The 23,103-nt window shown below is 44.7% G+C and overlaps 1 protein-coding gene across 1 annotated transcript; it reads right to left on the reverse strand.

Moving 5' to 3' along the window:
- Positions 1 to 2,192: 2,192 nt before the first annotated feature.
- On the reverse strand, positions 2,193 to 8,904 carry LOC123397607. The gene is made up of 10 exons (XM_045092141.1): positions 8,455 to 8,904; positions 8,137 to 8,340; positions 7,989 to 8,046; positions 6,282 to 6,344; positions 4,813 to 4,888; positions 3,974 to 4,089; positions 3,771 to 3,860; positions 3,557 to 3,688; positions 2,825 to 3,010; positions 2,193 to 2,593 (listed from the first exon to the last, which is right to left on the reverse strand). Exons 1-9 carry the CDS (start codon positions 8,778 to 8,780, stop codon positions 2,882 to 2,884), a joined length of 1,194 nt encoding a protein of 397 aa, XP_044948076.1. The 5' UTR covers positions 8,781 to 8,904; the 3' UTR covers positions 2,193 to 2,593; positions 2,825 to 2,881.
- Positions 8,905 to 23,103: the final 14,199 nt, after the last annotated feature.

Here is a 23,103-nt window from a genome sequence, read left to right on the forward strand (position 1 = left end):
ACTATCATGTACTTTCTCTGTATCATAGTATAAAAACGATTTTGATATTATACTAGTGTCAAAATAAAATTATATTATAAAACGGAGGGAGTAGAAAAAAATATACTGGCTGCTGCTAGCCAGTGTAGCCCGCACGTGCTACATAGAGGTGGCACATAGGGGTCGATGACCGATCGATCGACAAGCAGTTGGGAGCATCTGGGGGGCGATAGCATATACTATCGCGGCACACTGGCGCGCCTGCCTGGCCGAAGCGAGACCAAGCAAAGAGCAGCAATTCACAGTGGCCAGCGGCATGCAGGGTCTGCTTCCTACGCAGTGCATCACCGGGAACCGCGACGAGCCAAACGCGCCGATCCGTCCCATGCACGATGCATGCACGTATGGACGTATACGAACGTGGATCCGTCTCCTGAGCCTGGCGATAAGCATAACAAATGCGCAACAGTAGCCTACGTGCAACACCTACGAAATTATTCGGTCATTAGCTCACTGTTGAAGGAACCAAATGCGTGTACGAAGATGCTCCTAGCTTAGCTAGCCGCGGCGTGTTTGGATCCTTGTTTCCGGCGTATATATCCTTATCCTACATGGTATACTTTGTCGCCGGGCCGATCAAAGCTCGTCCAAAACGGCGCGGGTGTTGTGGCCATGATAGCGCAGGTACAACCAGGTGCCTAGAAGACAACAAAGTCCTCTACAGAGTGATCGTGCATATATGTACTGGTGTCACTGTGTCGGTACATGGTGGTGCAGTGGTGAGACGGAGACTGAGCCCTCGGTCGCGTTGGATCCCTTGGTGCTTTGCCCGCCCGATTTACCAGCGGTGCAGTGGTGAGACGTAGACAAAAGACCATGCATGCTTATTCAGTCGCTTCCGTGTAACAGATCTGTTGCGACAGAGGAACATGGTGTGTGTATGCCAAGCTGCTGTCGCGTATCAGTGTATGTACTATGTGTATTAACCTCAAACCATGTCGCGTACTGCTAGTCCAGTACACGGTCGTCGTCGCCGTCGTCGTCGATGCACGTTAGGTTGCTGTGGCGCACTGTGTAGATGAAATAATCAACAATCGGCGCGGGATCGTGCCGTCGTCTCCGTTTTCTGATCTACCACGTGCGCGCATGCATATGAACGCATATACAGGCAGTGTAGCCGGCGTCTTGCATTTTGCATCGTCAGTTTGCTGGGCCATAAGATAAGAAGCACGGAGTTTGGGCTGGCCATCGCGCCGTGTCGATCGAGCATTAATCTTGCGCCGAAGTAGGAGTACTTGGTGGCACGTTTGAAACACGTAGACGGTGGAGGTGGACTCTCCCGCGCACACACACAAAACATGCGAAACACACGCAGACAAGTAAAGCGTTTACGTGATCGAATCCAAACGAGCGATCGATCATGTGTCATGTCGAAGTTGAGGACGCAACTGAATGTCGAGCATGGCACAAAATAAACACCGATCGAGTAGGAAGGTTAGTTAGTTGTGCAGCCGCCAAGGCGAACGAGGCCGTAGGAATTAACAGGAAACTACCGGCCGGGCAACGCGGCCACATGCAGGTCCGACGATCGCTCGCTACCACTTGCGTGGCGGCGCGGATCCCGAGAGCGCAAACCGCCGTCGGCTCTGCGGGCGGGCGTGACAGTTTCTGCGTGCCGGCCCGGGTAGCTAGCTAGCTACAGGTGGGCATGCTGCATGGGCGCCTCGTCTCTCTCTCTCTCTCTCTATCTATCTCGTCAGTGCCAGATCGAGCATGGATACGAGCCAACGGACCAACGGACGCGGCTGCAAGCACGGACGCGTCCAGGGTCCAGGCCTTGGACTGGCTCTGGCAGTGGCTTGCTAGACCTGAGCTGTGCTGTCACGCGATACGTAATCTACGCCGACGATCGCCGGACAAGTTGCGATGCGCAGGCAACGCTCAACTGGGCTCACGCAGTGCGTTCGTACCCCCATGGATATTTTTCTTTTCTTTCAGGCCGGACGAGTGGGCATGGACTGGCGTCGATCCATGCGGCGGCTGCTCTTTTCACCCACCATTCATTCAAGCCACAGGAAAAGATACAATGGCTATTATCTGAACTACTGGCTAATTTACTCTAGAGAACTGGGCGCGGTACTTCTTACCGAGCTTTTACCCAACCCGTGAAATCCATGACCAATAACTCACAACATTCTCAAACATGTGCACAATGCTGTCCCAAATGTTACTTCATCTTATACAGAGCATATAAACATGGCAAATCTACACATGATGTATGCATTGTCGTATTACACACGTAAAATGCCGACCAGAAGAAGGCCGTGCATGGACAGACTTGCCTGCCTGCTGGAAGGTGTATACGGCCAACTCAGCGTCGCTGGTGCCATACCTGAGAATGGATCCTTGTTCCTCTTGGATTTCGGGTTAAATGCAGTGTATAGCCTGACTAGAGTCCAACAACTTGGTCCCAACCTCCCCATCTTGATCAGATAATAGAACTAGTACGGCCAGCCGGTGCCAAACAGTCCAAATACATCGCTCTTCGAGTCGTAGGCGCTATAATATTTACTCCGGTGTGTCCTTGTAGTGGCAACCCCCACACCCCAGCCAACTGCATCAGGAAAGAGGCGACCAGCAAAATGTTTGTGATGCATGACCCAAAGTTAACTGAAAGGAGGCCGTATAGTACTGCAGATTCTACAGACATTTCTGCAGTTTTGGCCCTGATATGTGCTAAAGCATCTCCAATGTGCTAACTGTATGAGTAATGGCTGTAATGCAGGCCATGGTCCTAGGTTTTTACACCACAGAAGTTACATAAAGATTCAGCAAAATCACATACCTTCATAAGCAGCATTCTGAAGTTTCAATGGACATAGAATTATTATAATCTAAGCTTCTAAAGGGATCTGAAGTAGTCAGCGATAGTTCTTGAGAGGACCCTAGTCTCATTCAGAGCCAATGATTTTAAACCCTGGGCCAGAGCATCCGCTGGAGTGTATTCTGAACCAACCTGCCATTTAACATCCTGTAGCATAACTGTAGTTAGTGCATGGCAGACATGACTATTAATGTTCTACATAAATGGTATCTCTCCGTCCCACAATATAAGACGTTTTTGCAAGCTAACATAGCTTGCAAAAACGTCTTATATTGTGGGACGGAGGGAGTATTAGTATTGCATACTCCCTCCGTTCCTAAATATAAGTTCTTTTAGATGTTTCACTAGGGGACTACATACGGATGTATATAGACATATTTTAGAGTGTAGATTCACTCATTTTCTTCCGTATGTAGCCCCCTAGTGAACTCTCTAAAAAGACTTATATTTAGGAACGGAGGGAGTAGTATTAACAGAGTAGTGGTCTTCGATATAATCCAGTAACTCCAAGAATTCCAACCTGACTAAACTACAAATATCTGTTTGTTTTCTGGTGATAGCACCAGGTAGATACTATTGGTGGTGAATCACAGTAATCAAACAAGTTCTACATGAATTTTACAGACTTCTGTTTCTATATGACTGCATTTGATGCACCATACAGTTGAAGGTGAAAAATATGACTAGCTGTACCTGTACACACGGAGTTAGATGTGTTCCTGACAGTACGACCTTCTTTATTTGTCCACCAATTGAGTCTACCCGGGGTATCAAGATGTCCTCAATTATTTCTGTATCATCAATAGCATCAACGCTGAATTTCACCTACAAAACATATATGGAACATTAACGAAGGCTAAACTAGAACAGAAAGAGGTTTGCCTAAGTGCGAGTTTGACAACAGTACCAGTAATGTATTAGGTACACTGTAAGAATTCTTGCAGAATTCACGGTTCTCAGGTGGTGTTGGTTTGAATTCAGATACACCTTCAGTAACCTGTAAATAACATGGGAAGAACGTATTTCAGGATTAAAAAGATATCTATGGACAAACATGTTGTCAGAGCACATTTCATTAATGAAATATAAGTTAGATTCGTATAATAATACCTGATTCATTACTAATGGTAACTGATCGACAAATTTGCTTACGGATACCATAGCTTCTTGGTCATACTCCCGTATCAAACCTCCAGCTAAATCAAACAGGGCCTTCCACGCATTCCCTACAAAGTTACACCACACCTGATACTATGAAAACAGTCTCATGACCACTTTTTTCCAATGTACATATTTCTATTCTAACTCTTGCATCATACTCCCTCCGTCCCAAAATAAATGTCTTAAGCTTAGTATAACTTTGTACTACAGCTAGTATAAAGTTGAGACAGTTATTTTGGGACGGAGGAAGTACTAACGTTTTGACACTAGGTATTTGTAACATTTATATTTTATACCAATACAAAAGGACCCAAAGGGGCAGAACCAGTTAATCTCGGCCATCAAACCATGACAATCCAACGATCTAGATTGCTTCAATGGTGAGCGCTCACCATGTTTACGGTGCAATTAATATCATACGAAATATCAACGTTTGTGCTAACCACATAATTAACGTGTAATTGATATCCTACCTAATATAACGTGCAGTTAATTTCCTCCTTAATATCAACGTGCATTGCATGTACGCATATACTGGCATCGCAAGTAACAGAAGACCATGTGGCATCGCAACAGTGATGCAATAACATGAAGCACAGGAACCTCAAAAGTTACAAACTAACAATTAACATGGAAGGTTAACCAGCAAGCCACAAATATTTCATGGAAGTTAAGTAATACTTCCTCCGTCCCATAATATAAGAACGTTTTTGACACTAGTATAGTGTCAAAAACGTTCTTATATTATGGGACGGAGGGAGTAACTGATAAAGGCCGTGAATAATCACCTGATGCATCTCTTGCCACAGAGTATACAGGTGATGTCTCCATCATAGGCGTTAGTTGACTAATGAGGGGGCCTATCTGTATAAAGCAAAATTTTATCAAGGACAAAATAATAAACAACAAAAAATGGAGAGAGCACAAGGTAACAAACTAAGAATACAACGTGTCAGTACCTATACCAGTTGTTTACACAAAGTTGTACATTGGAAATGAAGTATCAAGTAGCATTGCTACATGTTTGTCAAACGCTTTGCTAATAGTCTAATTCTTGTAAGTCACAATTTTTTGGGGGTGTCGGTGGGTTCAACCTTTTGCACTGCTCTGATGCTTTAATTGATTACAACTGAAAAAATGTTAATTATTTTACGTCTGAATTTGTTAGTCCAATATCTAAACCATAAATTGTTTACTGATCCTGAAGTTTTGGCGCTCTGTACTTCACAATATGGAGCTGCTAGCTGTAGTTCAACATACATATGGCATAGAACTGAGCTCATCCCCTAACCATAAAATTGGGGAAAACCAAACACAAGCTAGTAATAACTAATAGATCAGTGCAACATCAGGAACATGTGTGTTTTTACACGAAGAAAAGTAATCAAGTGGGGGGATTGTGTGGGTTTGGACGGAACTGCAGGTACTGTATACATGTGCATAGTTCAGGGCCAGAAACCTGGGTATTTTGTGAGTGTAGCGAGTGTGTTTTATTGCGTGGGTAGGGGAGTTATTGGCCTATAACCATGTTGAATTGTTTCTAAACATGGTTCAATATCAAGTCAGTCTGCAATCTGCAGATCCCTGATCTGAAACACAACGACTGCTTGATGACTCTAAAGTTCAGCATCTCAAACGGTGATGCTGGACAAACTCTTGCATGTGTCTGGAATCTGGGAACTATGAACTTACAAGAATACAGGTATCTTTGAAAGACTAATAAAACAAGATATTTAAAAAGGCGCCACTTTATCTTTAAGTGTTTCTGCGGGAAATATTGTTTTGCTCATAGACTCAATGTCCATTGGTTTCAATAGTTCAATCAGCGGATCAGCTTATAGACATTCGCATAAACTACTTAGTGGTACAAAGATGTGATATTGTTGTGCAGGATACACATACACAGTTACCTAGAGCAAAAAAACCTTAGCAGCATAGGTCCCAATGTAGGAAGAGAGAGAATCAGCTAGCCATTTCGACAAAACCGAATGCCAATTGTTTTTCTTTTCATAAACCTATGTCAACCCAAACATAGTACTCCCTTCGTCCGGAAATACTTGTCGTAGGAATGGATGTATCTAGATGTATTTTAGTTCTAGATACATCCATTTGTATCCATTTTTGTGACAAGTAATTCCGGACGGAGGGAGTAATATATACATTATCACACATCACTACACCAGTTACCAGTAAATCAAGTGCTCGGGCTGAAAACAGTTAAACAATGCAATGTGTGGGAAAGCGTGGACCAAAATACCTGCTCAAAGTAAGGAACAGCCTCTGAAGCGGGCCTATTGTTGAATGAGACAATGGCATTAGCCTAAAATGATCAGAACCGAACAAAAGAAAATCAAACAATAAGCACCGTTACCAAGGAATTATACAAAGGAAATTAGGAACTTAAACTTCCCTCTGCAATCTCCATTAAAGAAAAGAGAAATTTGTGGTTTTGCAGTTAGTATTAGCTAAATACCAAGCAATACTGACAAGTACTTGTTTGAGCAGTATCCCTCTGTATATGCTCTCCTTTCTAGAGGCACCTAAAGGAGTTCTGAAGAGATGGGATTATCACAGAGCTAGGATGTTGTGGCAGGAGTCTGATGACAGGAAAATGTATCATCTGGTGAGCTGGCAGTCTATTTGCCAACAGATTCTGAAGTCTTGGCATTCTGCACCTGAAGACTATGAATCAAATCCTGCTTTGCAAATGGTTGTGGAAGTAGGAAAACACTGATGGCATTTGGCAGACTATGCTGAAGAGCAAATGTCTGAAGAAACATGTTCTCTCTCAATGGCAACCTGGGAGTGGAGGCTCCTATTTCTGGGAGAATCTGATGGGTATCAACAATATTTTCCAGAAGTTGTCAGAAAGGATAATTGATGATGGTGGTAAAACTTTATTCTCGGAAGATATCTGGCTAAATAATTCACCATTGGCAGTGCAATTCCCGAGGCTTTACCACATAACCTTCAGCAAAAATGTAACAGTGCAAACAGTTCTGGAGGGTCGTTTCGATACCATCCAATTATGGAGAACTTTGCTTGATGATACTGCTAAGGCAGTGGCAACTGGCAAGACTTGCAGGATATGGTGTCAAAGGTCTTTTTTTCGCTAACGACAAAATGGAGTGAAATGGAAAGTGGGTAATAAAGCAGATTTCTCTGTCAGGCAACTTATTTGCATCTGAGATCTGGGAGTCTGATTGGATTCAGCTTTGTCTGGAAGCTGAAGATCCCTCTGAAAATAAAAAATCCTCCTGTGGCTGATGCTGAAAAATATTATCTTAACGAAGGACAACATGTTGAAATGGGGCTGGAATGGGAATGAACAATGTCATTTCCGCAGTGCAAAGGAGACTGTAGATCATCTGCTCTTCTAGTTTGTGCTAGCCAAACTGATGCAGATTACACTATGTGCTTTTGGTCTTAATAGGCCACCTGATAAGACTGTGGGTTTGCTTGGTAGATGACATTCATCCTTCCCAGCTGGGCAACGCAAGCTGGTAATTACTAATTAGTGGAGCGGCAGCTGTCTGCTGGATGCTATGGAAAACTAGGAATGCTGTGTGCACTTGACAGCATTTTCCTGATGACCCTGCTGATGTTATATTCTAAATAAGGTAATCATCTATGTTCGTGGGCTTTACTGCAGAAATCTCAAGGCCGGAGATGAATTGAAGGAGTGCAGCATTTGAAGATGGTGATGGCTGAAATTTACTCGGGGTGTCATGGCTGGGCTCCAGCAATGAAACAAATAACCACGGTTTGATCTTGATGTGTGGTGTTTAGTTATGATTTCTGTGTGGCTGTTGAATGTTTCGTTGCCACAGAACAGTATGCTTTTGTGATGGCTCTGGATGTAGGTGTAGATGCTGAGTTGTTTGTAACTGTGTGGCAGTTTCTTTAATGGAAATCGACGAGGAGGCTCGCCGTTTAAAAAAAAAAAACTAAATACCAAGCAAACCTTCGGTATCTTTTCTGAGAAGTAGCTCCCAACCAGCAGCTGAAGCAGCGCACCATTGCTGCAATTCGTTGAAGAACACCGTCAGTAAAACAAAGCTTCAAGCATCTTCTGTGGCAAAGCATCGAACAGGTGGCGGGCATGCGAGCACCTGTGCCCAACGGAGTAGAGCGGGAGCCCCGCGATGTCCAGAGCGCTTAGCCCGGCCTCAGGCAGTCCCGACGCTCGGAGCGCGTCGTAGCAGCCGTGGAACCGCTCGAAGACCTCCCGCGCGGCGGCCGCGTGGTCGAAGGTGACGTTGTACGGGACGCACACCACGAGGAACCCCTCCTGCGCCAGGAGCTCCAGCAGGTAGCTGCAACAGCAAACCACGGCGCCCGAGCGCAAATCAGTAGCACGAAGCTCCCCCCTCCCAACCGAAGCAGACGCGGATTACCGCGAGGTCCGATGGACATGTACTCCGCCCTACCCATAGGTGGCCTCGGGGGCGGCGCCGATGAAGGCGCCGCCGAGGAACTTGACGACGGCGAGCGGGCGGGCGCCGCGCGGGGGCGGGAAGAGGAGGCAGGAGTGCGCCCGCAGGTACGTCCTCCCCCGAGCGGGCGACGGTCCGGGGGCGGCGGCGAGCGCGGTTAGGGGGGCGTCGGGGCCTAGCGACGCGCGGCAGGAGAGGCCCCTGGCGGCCTCGGTGCGGCGGCGACGGCGGGGGATGGGCCGTGGAGACGCGACGGGCGGGGAGGTGAGCAGGTGAGCCGCAGCAGCAGCCGATGCCGACGCCGCCGTCGTCGCAGCCATGGAAGCGGAGCAGGATGTGGGGACACCGGGACAAACAACAGTGGTGTGGTTTTGCCACGACGCCGACGGCGCAGCCAGCCAGGACTTTCTGCTATGATGAGGAAGCAGTGCCACGTGGGTTCGCGAGCGCCGCCTGGTTCAACACTAGTTTTTCTAGATAGTGGAACTGAAATGCTATGCCGTCGGCTGATTTTCAGTTCAAAATTTTTGGATCATCGATGAACCAAAGGTCCAATGGGCTCCGAAATCTGCGAATGCAAGGTGTTTGGATATATGCTTGAAAAATACTAGAGATTCAGATTTATTGTGGGAAAGGGGGAAGTTTAGGGCAACTCCAACGGGGCGACCCAAGTACGCGCGCTTTATCCGCTTTTCGTCTGTTTGGATCGTCCACCGACCTGTCTGTAAATGGGCCGGCACATGCATTCAATGGAAAGCAAGTGAGCAGCAGCATTGTAGTATTATAATAATACTCCCTCGGTTTCTAAATATAAGTCTTTAAAGAGGCTTCATTAGTGAACTACATACGGATGTATATAGACATACTTTAGAGTGTAGATTTATTCATTTTGTTCCATATGTAGACTCATAATGAAATATCTTAAAAGACTTATATTTAGGAACGGAGGGAGTAGAAGAGAGGTGGGTGGGAGTGGGTCAGCGAATTAAATAAGCAGGCAGAGGTGGGGGTGGTTGTGTGACAAGTAGGCCAGGCCAGCCACATGCGGACACAGAGAGGATGCGTGCGCGTCCGCTTCGTGTCCGCGCTGACACATTTCAGTCCCAAATTTGAGCCAGATATGGGTCGGCGCGGACGCAAAGCGGACGTGTTTTGCAAATAGGTCGACGCGTTGGGTCATCACTTTTATCCGCGCGGATCCAAATGAACGGCGGCGGACGAAATGGGTCGCCCCGTTGGGTTGCTTTTAGGCATATGTGTGTGTCCTATGGTTCGTATTAGCTCAAACGGTTATATCTAAAAGCATTTCTAGTAGTACCCTCAAACCCTTAAATCCTTAAAAATAACTGTTTTTTACAGTTTGCGAGTAGACAAGAACACCATAACCCTATAAAAAAATTAAGGATCCGACGTGCAAACCCTCTCCCAACCTGTACAAGTGAGGATTGGGGAGCAAAATCTACCCCAACCCTCACTCGCGATCCATCCGAGCGCGGGAGGGAAATTTCCCATCCCAACTCCTCCCGCGCCCACACGAGCCACCGCTGACAACCTCTCCAGCCGCCGCCGCCGCCGCCGTCTCGCCCCCCGGCCGCCTCTCCTCCCGTCCGAGACCGCCACGCCCCGTCCCCCAGCGTCGCCCGCAGCAGGTCGACCGCCTCTCCTCCCCTAGATCTCCCCGTCCGCCACCCGCCCTCCGCCCGCCCCCCGAGCCGCCGCCCGCAGCAGGCCGGCCTCCTCCCGCTCGCGCCCGCCCCGCCCCGCTCCCCGGCCGCCGCCCGCCCACTCCACCTCCTCCCGCCCGCGTCCCGCCATCCGCCCGCAGCATGCCGGCCCGAGGCAGCCGCGCCATCCGCCTCCCGCAGCAAGAGGTCGGCCCGCCCCCGCGCCCTCAGCCCTCCGCCTCCCGCCCCCGCGCCACCCCCCGGTCGCCGCCCGCGGGTATGCATTTTTTTGTTTTTTTTGTTTAATTTTTTCCTTTTTGATTCGTTGTTGGCACTCACAATTTTTTTATTTGTGTTGTGTAGATGGAGGCGTTATCCGATGATTCCGGTTGGTCGTCATCGGACGATTTGGACATTGAGGATTTGCTTCAAGACTATGACGTCGAGATGATGGGCCTCCTCCTCGACGTGCAAGAGATTGAAGACTGCGCGAAGCTGATGGATCAAAGGAGAGGGTCGAAGATGGGGCGAGTCACCATCTACCGGAACCGCGGTCTCGGACACGAGCATTTGATGCAAGACTACTTCACGGAGGTACCAACATACCCACCTCGCCTCTTCCGGAGAAGGTATCGAATGCGCCATAGTTTGTTTGTGAATATTGTCACCGATTGTGAGGCCGCCTCAGATTACTTCAAGCGTCATAGATCCGCCACCGGTATCATGGGGTTTAGTGGGTACCAAAAGATATTGGCTACAATGCGGGTGCTTGCCTATGGCATACCCGCGGACTATACCCACGAGTATCTTCGCATTGGAGAAGATACAACCACGACGTCCGTTCGTAGGTTTGCAAAATTGGTCATCCGGTTGTATGGTGATGAGTATCTTCGGGCACCCAACGAGGAAGATACAAAGAGATTGATGGAGATGAATGAAAAAAAGGGATGACCGGGGATGCTTGGTAGTCTTGATTGCATGCATTGGACATGGAAAAACTGTCCAAAGGCATGGCACGGAATTGCACCCTTCTCGCGTACAAGCTTTTCTTCAAGCACATCGTCAGATTGAGGATGCACACACTCATGGTCATCTCCGGAATGATCTAGTAGTGCACCAGTGGCAGTTGGTTGGGCAGCGCTAAGGCCCATGATCTACCTTTGTTTACTTTTCTATGTCCTATTTGATTCGAACAATTATTGTAATTTGCTTGAAAACATTGTTGTAATAACTTGAATGGTTATTATGTGTTCAAAAGTACTATTCGTGGTTGTAATAATAACTAGAATGACTATTGTTTTCTTTAAACCATTATTGAGATGATGGAAATTGTGATATGTCAAATGACAGTTTTAAGGGTTGGGGTTGCGGCAAAGACTAGAACAATCAAACTCAACCCTTATAACGGAATATTTCGTTATAAGGGTTGGGTTTGAGGGTTCTAGTCTTTGCCCCTGTTTTTCAACCCTTAAAAGTGCCAAAAAATGTGAATTCTCAACCCTTAAACTGGTTTGAGGGTACTACTAGTGATGCTCTAAATGTATATCCGTTTCAACGAAAAGTAATATGGATGAGAGAGATTCAGATTTATTCTGGATACGGAACTCCTTAAGAAGAGGGGCATTTGGCGGGTTTGCGATGGTTCTAGTGTTAATATTTGGAGGGGTAATTGGATACCAAGGGGACATGGCCTAAAAATCTCAGCTAGGAGGCATAATACCAGATTGAAGTGGGTATCTGATTTGTCCATGAACAGGCGTAAGTGTTGGAACGAAAATTTGATTAAGTATATTATCTATTAATATGATGCAAAGGAAAGGCTTAAGATTCGTATTCAAACCTCTGGGGATGGTGATTTTGTTCGTGGCACCATGAAAAGAATGGTATTTTCTCTCTTAAAAATGCGTACAATTTTGCGCTTAAATTAAAGAATATTCAGGACACTCTTGGACAATCTAGTGGTGAACCAGAGGGGGTAAGGGGGATTTGGGGGTTAATTTGGAAGGCTAATATCCCTCTGAAGATCAGAATTTTTTGCATGGAGAGCTGCAACTAATAACTTGGCGGTCGAGATGAATAGAGTTAAGCACCATAAGACTGAGTGAGGTATGTGTTCTATTTGTGGTGTAGAATACGAAAGCACTTTTCATGCTCTAGTAAATTGTTGTGAGGCTTGTGCTTTGCGACTAGCATTGAAAGAGTTGTGGAACATTCCGGATGAGGATTTCTTCAAATGCTCGGGTCCAGATTGGTTATTGATTTTGTTGAATCAGGTGAGCGTGCAATAGAGGAAGCAATTATTGTTTTTTCTGGCGAGCATGCATTTGAGAAATGATTTAACTTTTGGGAAGGGGAAAGAATCCACTATTGCCTCTGCTCGGTTTGTGGACAATTATTGGGCGACCTTCGCATCCTATCACGACACTGTTCTGTCGAACGTTAGTCATAGAGGTAAGGAGAAGGTAAGTGGTGTTGTAGCTGATTATGCTCCGTTAAAAAAGCATGTGGTGTGGACACCTCCCCCTTTGGACCATATCAAGATCAATGTTGATGCTAGTTTTGTGGACAGTACTAATGCAACCAGTGTGGGGGTTGTTGCTCGCAATTTTTCTGGAGAAATTAGTGTTTGTTATTGGGATTTTATTGATTGGTGTACCAGTGTGAATGAAGCTGAGCTCTGAGCCTGCCTCACATGACTTTATATTGGTATCACCCTACACTGTGACAACGTAATCCTTTAAAGTTTGACTCATCCAAAGCAACTGAGCACAACAACTTGCAGCATCTACATATTCAGCCTCGATGGATGAGAGAGAAACAGAATTTTGTTTCTTGGAAGACGAACCTACTAGAGAGTGACCAAGGAATTGGCAACCTCTGGAAGTTGACTTCCTCTCCACACGGTTTCCCGCCCAATCCGAATCTGAATATCCTATGAGATCAAATGAAGCACCTTTGGCATACCATAAGCCAAAGTTTGGGGTATGAGACAAATATCGAAAGATTCGCTTGATCGCCACATAGTGGACTTCCTTAGGTGCGGATTGAAATCGTGCACAAATTCCCACACCCAACATAATATTCGGTCTAGATGCACAAAGGTAAAGCAGAGAGCCGATCATAGAGTGATATACCTTTTGATCCACAGTTGTACCATTGGGATCGAGGTCAAGATGGTAGTTGAGAGGCATGGGACTGTTGGCCTTGGCCGGTTTGAGATCATCCATCTTGAACCTTTTGAGCATGTCATGATTATATTTTGCTTGATTGATGAAGGTTCCTTGACTTCGTTGCTTGACTTCGAATCCAAGGAAAAATTTCAACTCTCCCATCATAGACATCTCAAACTCTTTAGTCATTAGTGCGACAAATTCTTCATTAAAAGCTTTTTTAGGAGAACCGAAGATAATATCATCAACATATAGTTGGCATATGAATAAACTCCCCTTGGCCTTCTTAGTAAAAAGAGTGGGTTCAATTTTCCCAACTTCAAATCCACGGTCATGTAACATATTGGTAAGGTGCTCATACCACACATGTGGGGCTTGTTTAAGGCCATAGAGTGTGAGGGAGCCCAGAATTAAGGGGTCCTCAGGGAGTGGCTTACCACGAAGAGGTCCGCGTGATGGGCTGACTCTATGATGGGTCGGGCTATGCGATTGTCTCGTATTCACGGAGGAGAACCCCGAAGACTGGCGTGGCAACCAAGTAAAGGTAGATTAGGTCGGTTGTATGTAACCCTAGGCCCTCCCGGTAACTATATAAACCGGGGGTCCTCGTCCATGGAAAGAAGACAATTCCACCTAGGGTTTAGTACATAAGATCTCGAGGTAGACTGTGTAATTATCATCCACATCAATATAATCAAGCAGGACGTAGGGTGTTACCTGATGACCCACAAGTATAGGGGATCAATCGTAGTCCTTTCGATAAGTAAGAGTGTCGAACCCAACAAGGAGAAGAAGGCTCTGATAAACAGTTTTCAGCAAGGTAATAACTGCAAGCACTGAAAGTAGCGGTAACAAGTGATGGTGTAGTGAGGTAAAACGTAGCAAGCGAAAAGTAACAAGTAACAAGTAGTAGCAACGGTGCAGCAAAGTGGCTCAATCCCTTTTGTAGCAAAGGACAAGCCTGAGCAAAGTCTTATAAGAGGAAAAACGCTCCCGAGGACACACGGGAATTTCTGTCATGCTAGTTTCATCATGTTCATATGATTCGCGTTCGTTACTTTGATAGTTTGATATGTGGGTGGACCGACGCTTGGGTACTACCCTTACTTGGACAAGCATCCCACTTATGATTAACCCCTCTCGCAAGCATCCGCAACTACGAAAGAAGAATTAAGACAATGTCTAACCATAGCATTAAACTAGTGGATCCAAATCAGCCCCTTACGAAGCAACACATAGACTGGGGTTTAAGCTTCTGTCACTCTAGCAACCCATCATCTACTTACTACTCCCCAATGCCTTCCTCTAGGCCCAAGTATGGTGAAGTGTTATGTAGTCGACGTTCACATAACACCACTAGAGGAAAAACAACATACAGCGTATCAAAATACCGAACGAATACCAAATTCACATGACTATTATTAGCATGACTTATCCCATGTCCTCAGGAACAAAAGTAACTACTCACAAAGCATAATCATAATCATGATCAGAGGTGTAATGAGTAGCATCAAGGATCTGAACATAAACTCTTCCAGCAAGTAATCCAACTAGCATCAACTACAAAGAGTAATCAACACTACTAGCAACCTTACAAGTACCAATCGGAGTCGTGAGACGGAGATTGGTTACAAGAAATGAACTAGGGTTTGGAGAGGAGATGGTGCTGATGAAGATGTTGATGGAGATGACTCCCCTCCGACGATAGGAGTGTTGGTGATGACGATGGCGATGATTTCCCCCTCCGGGAGGGAAGTTTCCCCGGCAGGATCGTCCTGCCGGAGCTCTAGATTGGATCTGCTCAAGTTCCGCCTCGTGGCGGCGGAGAATCCACGAAAAATCTCCACCCTGATTTTTTTTCCGGACGAAACCCTTCATATAGCAAAGGAGGGGGGCCAGTGGGCCACCAGGGTGCCCACAAGCCCTGTTGCCGCGACCAGGGGGTAGGCCGCGGCAACCAGGCTTGTGGGCCCCTGGTTGCTCCCCTCTGACACTTCTTTCGCCCAGTATTTTTTACATATTCCCAAAAAAATCCACGTTGATTTTCAGGGCATTTGGAGTTGCGCAGAATAGAGGACTCAGACTTGCTCCTTTTCCAGTCCAGAATTCCAGCTGCCGGTATTCTCCCTCTTCAAATAAACCTTATAAAATAAGAGAGAAAAGGCATAAGTAAGGTTCCACAAAGTATAATAACAGTCCATAAAGCGATAAATATCAACATGAAAGCATGATGCAAAATGGACGTATCAACTCCCCCAAGCTTAGACCTTGCTTGTCATCAAGCGAAAACCAAGACCCAAAACATGTCCACATGTTTAGGGATGAAGGTGTCGGTAAAGCATCTCTTTTGTTTTCCATAATTGTTACAACTCACGCGGTACTCATGGTATCGAAGTTTCAGTTGGACACAGAGAAAGATAGGGGCCTATAGTTTTGCCTCCCAACCATTTACCTCATGGGTAAAGTCAACAATAAGAAAGCATAAGTATTCAGCACCAAGTTGATATATGAATATATATCTTTCCCAAGCATATGACGTTCACCAAGAAAAAGGCTAAATAAGGAATTGGTGAAGATCATCATGACTCTTACAAGGGCAAAAAGTAAAGGTACAAGATAGGCCCTTCGCAGAGGGAAGCAGAGGTTGTCATGCGCTTTTGAGGTTTAGATGCGTGTCCTCTTAGTGTGGAGGAACATCACTTTATATTGCCTCCTGTGATAAAGAAATTTATTATGCAATATGTCGCTTTTATGTCTTCCTCATCACAGGTTCGTACAAAGCTTATTTTCCACACACTAATAGATCATACATATTAGAGAGAAATTTTTATTGCTTGCACTGATGACAACTTACTTGAGGGATCTTATTCAATCCATAGGTAGGTGTGGTGGACACTCATGGCAAAACTGGTTTGAAGGTTTATGGATGCACAAGTAGTATCTCTACTTGGTGCGGGAGTTTTGGCTAATATGAGGTGGAAGCAATCATCACATGCTAAGGGATCTTTAATCATATAACATTGTTTGGAACCAAGCAAACACAATTCGTTATGTTGTCTTCCTTGTCCAACATCTACTTCTAAGCATGTAATAGTTTGGCGAGTGCTCACAATTATAGAAAGTGTCTAAGATGATATATTTATATGTGAACCTCTCTTTCCTTATTACTTTTTATTAATTGCAATAATGACTGAGGTCTATGTTGGTCTACTCTCAAGAAGTTTCAATCATCATACTTGTTATATGTGAAGCTATCACTTTCCATAAGATCATCTCATGATCTTTCATGCTATCGTTCTTTTCATACTTTTGATCACGGCACAAAACAAAGCCCTTGACTAAGATACTCTTTATTATATAGTTCGCAAGCTCGAATACATCGGGGGAGACACAAGGCAAAAGACTCAAACTAAAACACTAAAGACTTAATCCACTAAGAGAAGAAATAAAACTGAAAAGGAAAGAACTAAAACAAAGGTAAAAGCAAAAGATATAAAGATGATACGATACCAGGGCAACTCCCCCAAGCTTGGCATAAGCCAAGGGAGTTGCCCATACCAATGCTTAGTTGTCTTCCTTTGGTGGTGATGGTGGTGGTGTTGTTGAAGTAGTCTGATCCTCCGTCCTCCAAGGCATAGGTGCTCCATCATGGCAGGATGAATGAGTCGCCGAAATCCTCAAATCTGCAGCCAACCGTATTGATTGAAATCTATACTCATACTCACAGTTTTGGTTCTGCAGGTCATAGATCTGGCCCTGAAGTTGATCAACCCTGTCATAGAGCCTGGAGAGGTGCTTCCCAATGTCAATGGCACCCATCTTGTGATTGCTGGTGAACTCCGTGATCATCATGTGGTTGGCGTTGAGTCCATGCTCCACCATCCCTTGGCACTTGAAGACTTGTTGCTCCATTGCTTTGAGCCTCGTCTCGATGCCTCCGGTCTTCTTAGGCCCCTCAACATCACGGATGTGCAACATCCCCTCACTCATCTTGATAGATTGAGGGTGTTTCAGCACTTCCATGAGGTAGGGATTGATGACCTTCTCGAAGATCTTGTCCTTAGGAGCTTTTGGGGAAGTCATGACGGTCTAGATCTACGACAGAAACAGGTTCAAAACGAAAACAGAGGAAAACTATGCGATACGGAGATCAAAACCCTCAGGCGTATATATAATGATTTTTTCTGGACCAGAAGGAGTGCTCCGCAAGAAAACGGAGTCCGGGAGGCACACGAGGTGCCCACAAGCCCTGTTGCCGCGGCCACGGGGGAGGTCGCGGCAACCAAGCTTGTGGCCGCCTCATGCGCTCTCCGGGCTGCTTTTTATTTTTCTAATTTTCCATAAATTCCAAAATGGAGAAAAATTCCTATTCGAAAAGTTTCGGAGTCCAATTACTTACCGAAACACATACCTCTTCGTTTTCAGGGTCTGAAACAGGCTGATAAACATCCCTTATGCACTCCTCTGGGGTTACGATATTGATGATATTGGTCTCAACATTTATGGGAGTACCAGAGATGTAATGCTTGATTCTTTGCCCATTTACCACTCTAGAAAAATTACCTTCCGTGTTATTGATTTTGATAGCACCGGAGCGATATACTTCCTCGACAACGTAGGGACCTTCCCATTTAGAGAGAAGCTTGCCTGCGAAGATTCTTAAACGAGAATTGTATAGCAGGACATAATCACCTACATTGAACTGTCGTTTTTGTATTCTTTTTTCGTGCCATCTCTCAACTTTTCCTTGAACAACTTGGCATTCTCATATGCATGGCCCCTCCATTCATCTAATGAGCTGATATGAAACAACCGCTTCTCACCGGCAAGTTTGAAATCGAAGTTGAGCTCTTTGATTGCCCAATAAGCTTTGTGTTCCAGCTCAAGAGGTAAATGAGAGGCCTTACCGTAAACCATTTTATATGGCGACATGCCCATGGGATTCTTATAAGCAGTCCTATAAGCCCATAGTGCATCGTCAAGTTTGCTAGACCAATTCTTTCGAGATCTATTGACGGTCTTTTGTAAGATCAATTTGATCTCCCTATTACTCAACTCCACTTGACCACTAGACTGAGGATGACAAGGAGATGCAACTCTATGGTTGACATCATACTTAGCGAGCATCTTGCTGAAAACACCATGAATGAAGTGTGAGCCGCCATCAGTCATCAGATATCTAGGGACTCCAAATCTTGGGAAAATGACTTCTTTAAGCATCTTAATAGAGGTGCGGTGATCAACATTTCTATTGGGGATAGCTTCTACCCACTTAGTGACATAATCCACAGCAACTAAGATGTGAGTATACCCATTGGAACTCGGGAAAGGTCCCATATAATCAAAGCCCCAGACATCAAATGGTTCAATGACAAGTGAATAGTTCATAGGCATTTCCTCACACTTACTGATATTCCCTATTCTTTTGCATTCTTCACACGACAAGACAAACTTATGGGCATCCTTGAAGAGAGTGGGCCAATAGAAACCTGATTGCAATACCTTATGAGCAGTTCTGTCTCCAGCATGGTGTCCTCCGTAGGCCTCAGAATGACACTTCTGCAGGATATGTCCCTGTTCATGTTCAGGCACACAACATCTAATAACACCATCTACTCCTTCCTTATAAAGGTGAGGATCATCCCAGAAGTAGTGTCTCAAATCAAAGAAGAATTTCTTCTTTTGCTGGTAGGTGAAACTAGGTGGTATGTATTTGGCTACGATATAGTTTGCGTAATCAGCATACCACGGTGCACTATGTGAAGTGCGGATGACATTCAATTGCTCATCAGGAAAGCTGTCATCAATCGGTCGTGGGTCATCAAGGACATTCTCTAGCCTAGACAAATTATCTGCTACAGGGTTATCGGCACCCTTTCGGTCAACGACGTGCAAATCAAATTCCTGTAGCAGGAGAACCCATCTGATTAGCCTAGGCTTCGCGTCCTTCTTCTCCATAAGGTACTTAATAGTAGAATGATCAGAGTGAATAGTGACTTTGGAGTCAACTATATAAGATCTGAACTTTTCACAAGCAAACACAACTGCTAAAAACTCCTTCTCCGTAGTAGCATAGTTTCTTTGGGCACTGTCTAGAGTTTTACTAGCGTAGTGAATGACATTCAACTTCTTGTCAACTTTTTGTCCTAGAACAACACCAACAGCATAATCACTAGCATCATACATGATTTCACAGGGCAAGTTCTAGTCAGGTGGTTGAACAATAGGTGCGGTTATCAAAGCCTTCTTAAGTATTTCAAAGGCTTCCTCACAATCCTCATCAAAAACAAAAGGAACATCCTTCTGCAAGAGGTTGGTAAGAGGCCTAGAAATCTTAGAGAAGTCTCTAATGAACCTTCTATAGAAACCAGCATGACCTAGGAAACTTCGTATACCTCTGATATCTGTGGGGTAAGGCATTTTCTCAATTGCATCTACCTTAGCCTTATCAACTTCAATGCCTTTCTAAGAGATTTTGTGTCCTAAGACGATGCCTTCATTAACCATGATGTGGCACTTCTCCCAGTTCAGGACGAGGTTGGTATCTTTGCATCTCTATAAGACTCGATCAAGGTTGCTGAGGCAATTGTCAAAGGAAGAACCGTAAACGGAGAAATCATCCATCAAAACCTCAACAATCTTTTCACAAAAGTCAGAGAATATTGCCATCATACATCTTTGAAAGGTGGCAGATGCATTGCATAAGCCAAAAGGCATACGTCTATAAGCAAAGGTACCGAAGGGGCAGGTGAAGATGGTTTTCTCTTGATCAGATTGTGCAACAGGTATTTGAGAGAAACCTGAATAACCATCTAGAAAGCAGAAGTGTGTGTGTTTAGATAGCCTTTCTAGCATTTGGTCGATAAACGGCAAAGGATAATGGTCTTTCCTAGTTGCCTTGTTCAGTTTCCGGAAGTCTATCACCATCCTATAGCCAGTAATAATCCTCTGTGGGATTAGTTCATTCTTATCATTAAGAACAACGGTGATACCTCCCTTCTTAGGTACGCAATGTACTGGGCTTACCCAATCACTATGAGCAACAGGATAAATGATACCTGCCTCCAGAAGCTTTAATATTTCTTTTCTCACGACCTCTTTCATCCTCGGATTTAGTCTCCGTTGATGATCAGCAACTGGCTTCGAATCAGGATCGATTTTAATCTTGTGCTGACATAGAGTGGGACTAATACCCTTTAGATCATCAAGAGTGTATCCAATAGCACCACGGTGCTTCCTCAAAGTTTTTAATAACTTCTTCTCTTCGTGATTCGAGAGGTGAGCACTAATAATAACAGGATATATCTCCTTCTCATCAAGATAGGCATACTTAAGAGTATCTGGTAACTGTTTTAGCTCGAACACAGGATCACCCTTTGGTGGGGGAGGATCCCTAAGCAGTTCAACAGGCACATTATTCTTGACAATAGGATATTGTTCTAAGAAAGTTTTATCTATCTCATCTCTTTCATCCATATGCATATCATTTTCATGCTCAAGAAGATATTTCTCTAAAGGATCCGTAGGAGGTACGACAATAGAGGCAAGATCAATGATTTCATCCCTACCAGACGACTCTTTTTCATGGGGTTGTCTTCCAAACTTGGAGAAGTTAAATTCATGAGACACACCCTCGAAACTAACAGTGACAGTCTGTTTAATGCAATCAATGTGAGCATTGACAATGTTGAGAAAGGGTCTACAAAATATGATGGAGCAGAAGCTATCTTGTGCAGTAGCAAGGACGAGAAAATCAATAGGATACTTCGTCTTACCACACAGGACTTCTACGTCTCTCACAATTCCCAGAGGGCAGATAGTGTCTCTATTAGCTAGCGTAATAGTGACGTCAATGGGTTCTAACTCAGCAGGTGCAATCTCATCTTTGATTTCATCATATAGGGACCGGGGTATTGCACTAACACTAGCACCCATATCACATAAACCATGATAACAGTGATCTCTTATCTTGACCGAAACAACGGGCAGGGCAACTACAACTCCGTATTTGTCTTTCACGTGAGGTTTAGCAATTCTAGAGGAGTCCTCACAGAATTTGATAACATGCCCGTCTATGTCTTCGGCTAAGAGATCTTTGATAATAGCAACACTGGCTTCAACTCTAATTTCCTCAAGGGGTGCAAGTGGTCTAATGTAACCCCTACGTATCACAGTTGGACCTTTAGAATAATCCTTTTTCCTAGCAGGGTAAGGTGGTTTCTCAGCGTAGGCAGAAGGAACAATAGGATCACTAAAGGCAATGACTTTCTCTTCAACTAGATTGGGTTTAACTATGTTGACTTCTACATGAGGATGATACTTAAACCACTTTTCTCTGGGAAGATCAACATGAGCAGCAAAAGATTCACATAGAGAAGCTACTATCTCATAGTCAAGTCCATACTTAGCGCTAAAACCTCTAGAAGTGTTTGTTTCAACAAAAGATTTAACGCAATCACACTGGAAATTCATACCTGACTCCTTACCTTCTTCAAGCTCCCAATCTTCAGAGTTACGTTTGATTCTTTCCAACAAATTCCACTTGTGGTCAATATCCTTCTTCATAAAAGAACCGGTACAAGAAGTGTCAAGCATGGTATGATCTTCATGAGAAAGTCGAGCATAAAAGTTTTGAGTGATAATTTCTCTCGAGAGCTCATGATTGGGGCATGAATATAGCATTGATTTAAGCCTCCCCCAAGCTTGAGCTATGCTTTCCCTGTCACGAGGCCAAAAGTTATAGATATAATTCCGATCACGATGTACTAAATGCATAGGATAAAACTTTTGATGAAATTCCAATTTCAACCGATTGTAGTCCCATGATCCAGTATCATCACATAGCCTATACCATGTCAACGCCTTATCCTTACAAGATAAAGGAAAGACTTTCTTCTTTACCTCATCCTCGGGCAAACCTACAAGCTTAAATAAACCACCAACTTCATCTACATAGTTCACATGCAAGTCTGGATCTGATGATCCATCTCCTGTAAAAGGATTAGCTAGCAGTTTCTCAAGCATACCCGAAGGAATTTCAAAAAAGATATTTTCAGTAGGTACCTCAGATTGAGGAACAACTCCTCGTGCTTCTGTTCGTGGTGAAGATACCCCGAACAAATTCCTCAAAGGAACAGTTTCCATAGTGACAAGTGACAATAAATTTCAGCACAATATATAAATGTTTCCTTACCAAATTCCACTTACCAAAGGCACTTCCCTCCCCGGCAACGGCGCTAGAAAAGAGTCTTGATGACCCACAAGTATAGGGGATCAATCATAGTCCTTTCCATAAGTAAGAGTGTCGAACCCAACGAGGAGAAGAAGGCTCTCATAAACGGTTTTCAGCAAGGTAATAACTGCAAGCACTGAAAGTAGCGGTAACAAGTGATGGTGTAGTGAGGTGAAACGTAGCAAGCGAAAAGTAACAAGTAACAAGTAGTAGAAACGGTGCAGCAAAGTGGCCCAATCCCTGTTGTAGCAAGGGACAAGCCTGAGCAAAGTCTTATAAGAGGAAAAACACTCCCGAGGACACACAGTAATTTCTGTCATGCTAGTTTCATCATGTTCATATGATTCGCGTTCGTTACTTTGATAGTTTGATATGTGGGTGGACCGACGCTTGGGTACTACCCTTACTTGGACAAGCATCCCACTTATGATTAACCCCTCTCGCAAGCATCCGCAACTACGAAAGAAGAATTAAGACAATGTCGAACCATAGCATTAAACTAGTGGATCCAAATCTTCCCCTTACGAAGCAACACATACACTGGGGTTTAAGCTTCTGTCAATCTAGCAACCCATCA

The sequence above is a fragment of the Hordeum vulgare genome, chromosome 5H (genome assembly GCF_904849725.1).
Source record: "Hordeum vulgare subsp. vulgare chromosome 5H, MorexV3_pseudomolecules_assembly, whole genome shotgun sequence".
Taxonomy (NCBI): domain Eukaryota; kingdom Viridiplantae; phylum Streptophyta; class Magnoliopsida; order Poales; family Poaceae; genus Hordeum; species Hordeum vulgare.